Below are 9632 nucleotides of genomic sequence, written 5' to 3'. Positions count from 1 at the left end.
ATGGAGCAGCAGAAGAGCAACAGGGACTCCCTGCAGTACTCTAGTGGCTACAGCACCCAGACCACCACGCCCTCCTGCTCCGAGGACACTATCCCCTCTCAGGGTACCACTCTGACAAGTACACTCCTTCACTCGTAGAGTAAACACCAATACATACAGAAGTCAGCCTCACTTACATTAACCAACAGAGAATGCACTCACTGTCCTCTCTCAAGGTAACATACATGTACTATACCCACTCACAACTTAAGAGTATACACATCCCTCTATCTCTCTCTCTCTCCCCCAGGGTCGGATTATGACTGCTACTCTGTGAATGGAGATGCCGAAGGTGAGGCGTCAACTGACTTTGACAAGTCCTCCACCATCCCCCGCCACAGCAACATCGCCCAGAACTACCGCCGAATGATCCAGACCAAGAGGCCGGCCAGCACCGCTGGTCTGCCCAGTGGAGCCCAGGGCGGAGTGCTTGGAGGGGGAGGGGGCATTGGGACCCCTGGGACTGCCACCATCCGCCGAACCCCATCCACCAAGCCGGGTGTGAGGCGCACCCTGTCCAACGCGGGCCCCATCCCCATCCGCCCCCCCATAGTGCCAGTGAAGACACCCACGGTGCCTGATGCTCCTGGGGGGTACCCCGGGCCTCCGGTACGTGTGGGCAGTGAGGAGTGCGTGTTCTACGTGGCGGATGACTCCTCCCCCAACACGTTGGAGTATGTGAAGGCCTCTCCCAAACGTCTGAGCCTGCCCAACACAGCGTGGGGGTCTGGGGGAGCGATGGAGATGAGTGTGTATGTCCAGCAGGCTGCCCAGCACGGCTCTGAGGAGGACCAGATGATAGCCGCTAACCGCCACAGCCTGGTGGAGAAGATAGGAGAGCTGGTGGCCAGTGCCCATGCCCTTGGGGAGGGACAGTTCCCCTTCCCCAACCTCCCTGATGACCCCCCGCCTGGCCCGGCCCCCCAGCACGACCCACAGGCCCCCGGGTCAGGCACCGACGTGCTGGTGTCCATCCGCAGGGGYGTGCGGCTCCGCAAGACCGTCTCCAACGACAGGTCAGCGCCCAGGATTTTGTGATGGCGCACAACGGAGCGGAGGGAGCGCAGCCTGCACCCACCGAGATGCCTCAACCACTACATACAGTACTGACTCTGTAGTAAAGAAGTAAATATGACAACAGAAGATTACAACAACAAAAAAGTTGAATTAGAAGTAAATGATAAATAACAATAAAAATGCTGATAATGAAAAAGTAAATCATGAATAATAATGACAGGCTCTGGCCACTATAACTCTATCGTGTCTGGGCGCATGTTTGTTTAATTAGCACCACCATCACCACAGGATCCTCAGACTGTATATAGAGACTCTGTCTGGACTGGACTGACTGCTGAGAGAGAGAGGGACTGTTTATAGGAACCTGGACTTCCAGCCACCCTCTCCACCTCCTCCCACAACCCCCCACTCCTCACCCAACCTCTTACCCCCCCATTCTAGAGTAAAACAGAGGGAAGCAGGTGGCAGAGAGACAGATGAAAAGTGGGGTCAGTAGGGGGCTCCATCTCTCCCTTTAGCTCAGGCCACAAGGCTCTGACAATGCACTGTTAGCTTWAAACCATGGCTAACCGCGTAGGTGTGTGTGCGTGTAAGAGGTGGGCAGAGTTCTGCTGTAGGTCAGCTGGTTGTATTTGAGGGTGAGGCTTGTCTCCTCTGTGTCGTTTGTTGTTACCCTCACACTGGGCACACACCGGCTAAATCAACGTTGTTTCCACATCATTTGAATGAAATGACGTTGGACTGACGTGGAATTGACGTCTGTGCCCAGTGGACTGTTTTTATTGTGACATTTCATTTCCTGTTACCACTGTATGAGAAACTACAAAATGAAGCCAGGCGTATATATTTTCTAAATCCAGAGAGAACATGTTAATAAGAAATGGAGCAATAAATGTGTTTTATTTTCTGCTTGCGGAGTGGAGGAGAAACAGAAGCTGTTATCTTAGGTTTAGGTTCTCTTTTTTTTTTWACTTGCAGGCAATCATCAAGCATGCTCAAGTACATATGACAGTGGCTGTCTAACTTTGGCCATTGGCTTTTCTCAAGTCCTTGCCTGATGTGTTAAAAAAAAACAGAAAAATCATTGAAAACTGAAGCACTTTGAAGGTTAATTTCTAGTGTGACCACTAGGAGTCAGTGTGGTCATGCTATGTGATGAGACGAGGGTGCTGGGGGACTGAGACAGTTGGTTGTCATGCGGTGTGCTGAGTGAGTGACACAGACCAGTGAGTGAAGCAGTTCAATTGGTGAGAGAATAGGAAGATCGAAAAAGGAAGTGATAAAGAAAGGTGGGAAATGGGAACGGAAGGATACGCCATTTGCGGCATGGTTATGTACAATGGGTCCGTGCTGAAAAGGTTGAATTCCAAAAAACGGATTTATAATTTAGATCATAACATTTATGTAAAGAGGGGGATGGTAAGCTGCTGTACTTGTCATCACCTGTTGTGAGTCTCAAACATGAGATCCATAGCTCATGTGAACCATGTGCAGCCTTACTCGGGAGCTGGCTTTGCTAAAGACATTAGAATGAAAGTGACTATAGCCAGGGAGAAACAGTGAGGATAATGTAAGGGGTTGCCAGAAGAAGAAGGGGGGAATTTATGTTTACAGAGTTAGCTGGAAGAGAGTTGCTGCAGCGGAGAGAGATGGAATGAGCATTTCACTGCCTGTTCATACTGTAAGCCCGAGTCGAGAGTCAGACGCACAGGAGGAAGTCAAGACTAGAAACTGTATGAATATATATATAGTAACCTTTCATAAAATTATGTTGCTATATTTTTGCAATAATGTTATGCTGTAGTCTTACTTTTGTCAATGAAAAAAAAAAAGAACAATTTCCAGAGAACAATGAATCACAGTGATATAGGATCTGAGCAGGCAGAGAGCATTATTCTGACCGCTGTGCTGTAGGGTAGTGATGAACTTCATGGATGTCTGCCCAATGCTCCCTAGCAGTGACTGTTGATGTCCTCATCTTGACTACAATGACCATTACAAAATGTATCTCAATGCTTATTTTGTTTAAAAAAATGTTTTTAAAATTTATTTAGCCTAAATAAGAGCACTGTTTTAGAAATGCCTGTGGCTGTTTTAAAGCGAGGATCTGCTTTGAGAAGATGAAACACCTGGTATTGTAGAATATTGCTCATCTGCTGGAGTGCCTGTAGTACTTCCGCAAGGGGCTCTGTAAGAGGGTGTGTGGGTGTGACGCGGCAGGGTGGTGCGGGGCGGCGGAGGAAGGGGAGAGACCAGCAGTCTGGAGGGAGTGGCCCAGGGTGGATGTGACCTCCCCTGGCACAGTGCATTCTCGACCAGAGGATGCTCATCCAGAGAATGTCTGCAAAGCACAGGTCAGAACGATGTATATTTATATATACATATATACATACATATACTGTTTAAGAAGTTGAACACTAATTGTACAGGTCAAATTGCTAGAATCTAAAAAAACGTTTTACTCACATTACTTCACATTACTGAAGAAAAAAAAGGCAAATGTCAACTGTGTGACAGCAATATGGGAGTGTGTTTATTAGCCAATTTAACAATACAACTTCTTGTCTAACAAAAAGGTAAACATGTTTACTGTCTTTTTAACTGTGTAGACTTAACTCTGGCAATTATTCTGTTCCAATTTCTTGTCATGCTTGAATTACTCTGCTTCATTCTGATTGTGTGTGATGCTCCTTACCGTTCCCGAGACCCCAACTCTGTAAGCGTCACTTCTGTCAGAGCATTAGAGAAAGACAGGATGTGGCACAGAGACAGACAGAGCCAGTGAGACTGGGCTGTTTGCTAGTGTGTGTTAGACTGAGAGGACCCCTACAGGGGAACTACAGGGATGTCAGTCTTGGTTGTCTCTCTGCCTGGGATGAGGTGACACTCTCCAAGACCCCATGGTGGATGACTAGCAGTCACCTCACTCCCTCACACCCCCACAGCTGGGCTGTCTCTGGGTCTAGACTCTCTTTCCTCACTATCACTCGCTTCTCGCCATCCTCCCCCTGGGCATAGATGTCAGTTTAACGTCTAGTTTCGATTTACATTTGGTTGAGTTGTCATCCAACAATAATTCAACATTAAATCAACAACAAAAAATGTATGTTAAAAGTTGGGTGCGAAAAAGACGGAATGCCCTTGCGTTGATTACTTTTTGCACATCCAATTAGTTTTCCAAGTTGATTCAACGTCATCGCATAGTTTTTTGGGGGTTGGAATGACGTGGAAACAACGTTGATTTAACCAGATTTTGCCCAGTGGGCTACCTCCACTTATACTCTCAATAAATGAACTTGTTTCTTTTCAACCTCTTATCCACCCATCCACCACAACCCCAACTCATACTAGCAGCTCACTCCATAGCTTGCCTCAGCCTCAGCATCAGCTCTTAAGCCAGAGCCAAGCCCAAACTCCCAACAGGACTTTGAGTGAAACACTTTCCCGCTGGGGCTAATGCAAGGACAGGGAATAACTGTGTCATCACAATAAAATGCTGGTTTCACATGAGAAGAACAACACTTCCATGAGAACGTGATATGATGTCTCATGCTGGCTGGATTATAGCTAATGAAATCATTTAAGTTAAACCTTAACTTCCCTCTAAGTGAGTGTTAATTTGCGATAAGTGCCCATGTGACTTCTCTCTCTCAAATGGGGTGAGTTGTTTGTCTGTGTATCCTGCTGCGCTTGCCATGGGTGGTGTGTCCATAGTGTTAGCGCTGTCACGAGGGGAATGGAGCAAATGGATTGATGGGAGTGTTTTAGCAGAATACACGTTTCTCTCCATGTTGAGGTTTGCACAGTGCTGTGTAGAGACGTATTTTTCACTTCCGTGTCTCTGCAATGCAGCCACGGTCGCAAGTTACACTTATTTAAATAGCTTTTTGAATACTTATGCAGATCACTTTCACAATTTCAATAATAGAGAAAATGTGCTTTCATTGCCTTGTGAGTTTCACTGTGTGTGATTTAATACTCCCCCCGCTAAGCTATATAGAAATAACAATGGAACTCATTCATAATGTGGGATACTGGATATGTAACAGGAGTCTATAGGTCTCATTGGGTCTCCATGATGCATTGCCTAACACAGATCAACCTGTCCTCCCCCTCTTAATCCTGGATAAGAGCTTGGTTAATCAGCCTTATTACTGTAAGAACATTAGAAAGTGGATGACTGTCAGGAAATCCTCTGGACTATAGTCATTCTGGCCAACATAGACCATAACACTGTATGCCTTTATAGTCTCGGCTGGTGTTAGTGTCCGACCAGTACACACAGCCGTACTGTGACCTTGCAAATCACTTTATGCCGTTGTAAGGTAGCCAGACAGCCCAAGCCCATCTTCCTTTAACTAGCTTATGATTCATATGTTCAAGCATATGTCAGGGCAAAGATTGAATCAAGCTGGGTAGCTGTGGGGTGTAGGTCATGTATGGAGGTTATACTGTACGTGGTCTAGGAGTAGTTTGTTTACATTGTCTACAGGTGTTGCGTTGGTGTGTCTTCGTGCTCATGAAGTCTACCCTGACGTATGTTGAGGATCTCTGACACTGATGGAGAAACATAGACTCTGCCTCGACACAAGGTGGCTACACGCCCACTCGCCCACCCACACACAGCCTGTCCCCGTCTATTTAAAAAGACCAACAAAGTCACCCCACAACGATGTCACCATCCGTTAACTCAATGCTGTCAGCTCCTGAGATGTAGTCAGGCAGGGAGGAGGTGACTCGCGTTTCCAGGTGCCATGGTAACAGAACTGAATGTCTTATCACTTGTGGATTCTCACTCTCTCTTCCTCTTCCCAAAGCCCAATCCAATATTAAAGCTAAACCAATGCATCTATGAACTTGACCCTTGCCACAGTTTTTATGAAGTCATTATTTTCATTACGGTATTGTGAAGAGATATGTGTGCATATGTACAAAACCCCCTCCAATGGAGTCACGTAACGCTACATGCTTTCTGTCTTCTAATTTCTCTCTTTAATTTATTGTGCCCTTTTCTCCAAGGCTGTTTTGCCTCTGTTGCTGATGACAAGTTTTTCTTTTTGTAATATTAATCCTTTTAATTTTGTTAACTTTAGTCACTGCTAATGTAACAAAACGCACTGTGATGATTCCAGTATTAATAAAATATGTACTTAAACTGTGCGCGAGTTTGAGAGACGAGTCCTTCATTTGTCATTTAAAAATGTGTTTTAGCGGAATAAACAGCTCTCACTGTTAAACTAGAGGTTGAGAGTCGATAGGTAGAGCCAAGCCTTTGTTCCGTGTTTGGTCGACAGGGGGCGCCAGAGATCTGCTAGGACTAACACTGAGGATGCTTTAGAATTCAGCAAGACAGATTCTGATTCCAGGAGTGGGATGTCTGTCGGTAGCGCCAATTGATGCGTGTATCTCACCCAAAACTTCAATTAAGTTCAGCAGTGTGCCAACACGATGCTCAGTGTAGCTTGAAATAACAGAATGACCAGAGGGACAGAATACTGAAGTGTTGGTCTGTCTGGTTTATTTGGTCTATATGTCACCCCGGTGTTACTGCTAGGAGATCATGTAGAAGCTCATCCTGGACTCCACACAACGAGTTCGTGACGTCAGTACATGGAAAAACCAGTCTGTCTTCATTAAACCACTGACAGAACAAGGACGAATCCCCTTTACTTAATGTCATCTCCCTAGCCACCATTTAAACCACACAAAGGAAACTTTAATTAAAAATAAGTGGAGCACAATTAAGCTGAGAACGCCTGACTTTGAAACTCATGGGGACTTGGGGGCCTCCGCCTGAGTGAGACTGTATGGGTAAGGCAGGGGGTTTCATTTCCGCTGTTCTTTGCTTCCCATTTTGTTGAAACTAATTAAATGTTTAAAGGTACAAGTTGAGCTCCACTAATAGCAAGCTGGTGGAGGAGATATTGAATGAGGTATTTCGTTGTTGTAGTTGAAGACCATGAGAGGGGTAGTAATTGTGGGGTATAGGGTGGGATGCTTTGTCAAAAAATAAATATATTTTACAACTACATTCAAAGTTCGCGATAACAGGCTTTTTACCAGACTTCAAACTTATGTCTAGCCTACTACAAGTTCACAACTTGAGGAACTTAGAACAATTCAGAGTTGTGAAACCAATGCTGCATGCATATCAGTAATACAGCCCACACCTTGCAAGTTGATGTCTTTCATAACCAAACCTGATCAAGCGACACACTTTGTTTACTTCTTTTTTAAATCTTCTGTGGTCTCCTTCATAAAAGAAAATCTTACATTTATACTTGAACTTTGTCGTAAGATCATTTGACAGTGTGCTTACATTCGATTCTTAAAAGATACTGAGCATAAACTATCTTGCTTACGCAGTTTCTAAGAAGCCATTTGTAATTTACGCACCTGTGATCTATAAATCTCAAATTAATTTACTATTGATAGCACCTGAACGTGCCTTACAATCAGCGATTTCCCCTTATAGAATGCTAGCACAAATGAGGATTTAGTCAGGAATAGCCATGGACTAAAAGAGAAAGCTAACTTTTTGGAGACGATCACGGCGGTGGTAGAGGAGATTGGAGACTGGCAACCCGTATTATTCGGCGGACTTAATAGTGGGTTGACGAAGCCAAACGGGTATCTTGGGAGTGTGTCGCCGCTGCAGTGAACGAGGTGGGGCAGTAAGACAGAACTGTGGCTGATGTGAAAGAGAAATGGTCTGACCTTAAACTGCAAGAGGAAAAAAATAATAGCCATACATAACCTCAGCGTTAAGGCAACGGGAGGGGGGCCTGGCACGCCGGAACTCTCCCAAATGGACCAGCGCATCTGGGCAATCATTGTTTAAAGCGCATACACTGGTCCATGTCCCGACGGCGACAGTAAATGTAAAAATAAAATAAAAAGTTGTTTCTTCTATTTGAACTTTTCTSCTTTATTTTTCAAATGGTTTAATCCCAACTTTTACATCGTTTAGCAGTAACATCGGAAACGGTGAAGTCGGCACCCGAAACCCCCACGACTGCGTCTGTAATGTCTGCTTCCAACTCTCAAACATGTAGATCCCCAGAACGCAGCTCACTTCCCAGATCCCGATCACCTGAATTCGGATCACCTGTTCACACACCTGTATGTCATTATCACACAATATTTAGTTCAGTTCTTTGCACCCCACAATTGTGAGGTTTTGTTTTGTGACACACTTCTATTCGGAGCTCTGTTTTTCTAAAGCCTCCCGAGTATGACACCTTTTGCCTATTCCCTGCCTGTACTTTCGGATTTCCTGTTATCAACCTGTTGCCTGATCTCCCAGACGATGTTACTAGCCTTTTCCCTGTCTGTACTGTTGCCWTTTTTGGACCCCCTTTGTATGGCCTTCTGCCTGCCCCTGGACCCAGCTACCTGCCGCCTCCTGTGGTCCTTTACAAAAACACCGGCTGCGCCCTGCGCTTGAAACCAGCTGTCTCCCATCGTGTTCATTACAGCATCACTGGWTCACGGTAAGTAATTAATAGAATGTTTAACTTTGGTTGTCAGTAACTTATATACAAGACATACACTGATTTATTTTAATTCACATAGAAACGGGGGGAGCTGCTTAGCAGATCGTGCGCCGGTTGAGGGTGGCCCCTCCACCAAGGGAAGCTGCGTTGCCACACTCCACCCAGGGATAAAGTGCATGAGGCTCCCAAGCCTTTTAAAATGATAAACTTGGATTAGCTAACACAACGTGCCATTGGAACACAGGAGTGATGGTTGCTGATATTGGGCCTCTGTACGCCTATGTAGATATTCCATTACAAATCTGCCGTTTCCAGCTACAGCAGTCATTTACAACATGTCTACACTGTATTTCTGATCAATTTGATGTTATTTTAATGGACAAAAAAAATGATTTTCTTTAAAAAACCAGGACATTTCTAAGTGACCCCAAACTTTTGAACGGTAGTGTACTGTACATGTTCATCTACAGACGGTGCGCGTAAGGCAATATGCGCGCAGTCAACTTCACCTATGACCCCTGGGAAATTAAATGAGTGGACAAACTCGGCTTTGACGTGCCTGTTCGTCAGCTGTAAATGGGAAACGAATGTATCTCGTGCTACGTGCACAATACGCTGTAAATGGGAAACTAATTTATCTCGTGGACAATACTTGTAGAATCGTCTCGATCACTTGTGGCAGGATGCGGCTGAATGATATACCTGATTACAACGTGTCTTCCTTTCCAGATTAGGTGCTACATCTGCGCACAAATCTAAAAGAACATTTCTTTGGAGACGATAACGATTTATAAGCCCTGGATCATCACGCGCAAAAACGTAATTCCGGTCTCTGAAAACTCTCCCTTCACAAAGCACGGTTTTCCATGTCTTCCAATAACACAAGAACAGCCATGGATATTTTTTTTCTAATTTGACACTATTTATAGAACATCGCATTCCGTTTTAATTCAATAACACTTTTCGTCTGCCAATTAATTCCTAACAAATTGTTCATAAAGCTAATGCATAGTTCACAACAGGCTTGGACACAGATGCGTCCCAAACTGCAATACCCCTACATAGCCAGCAGGAAAATWA

At 45.0% G+C, this 9632-nt stretch overlaps 1 protein-coding gene across 1 annotated transcript in view; it reads left to right on the top strand.

Moving 5' to 3' along the window:
• The window catches only part of mtss1lb (MTSS I-BAR domain containing 2b), a 79507-nt gene extending 73291 nt beyond the window's left edge, over positions 1-6216 (top strand). Inside the window, 2 exon segments of the mRNA XM_070445383.1 lie at positions 1-103; positions 290-6216. The exon segment at positions 1-103 is cut by the window's left edge and continues 12 nt beyond it. Coding sequence (XP_070301484.1) covers positions 1-103; positions 290-1077 — 891 coding nt within the window. The 3' untranslated portion in view covers positions 1078-6216.
• The last annotated feature ends 3416 nt before the right edge of the window (positions 6217-9632 follow it).

Source organism: Salvelinus sp. IW2-2015, linkage group LG10, assembly GCF_002910315.2.
Source record: "Salvelinus sp. IW2-2015 linkage group LG10, ASM291031v2, whole genome shotgun sequence".
NCBI lineage: Eukaryota > Metazoa > Chordata > Actinopteri > Salmoniformes > Salmonidae > Salvelinus > Salvelinus sp. IW2-2015.
The sequence above is the reverse complement of the archived record's forward strand: the minus strand, read 5'-3'. Positions and strand labels throughout refer to the sequence as shown.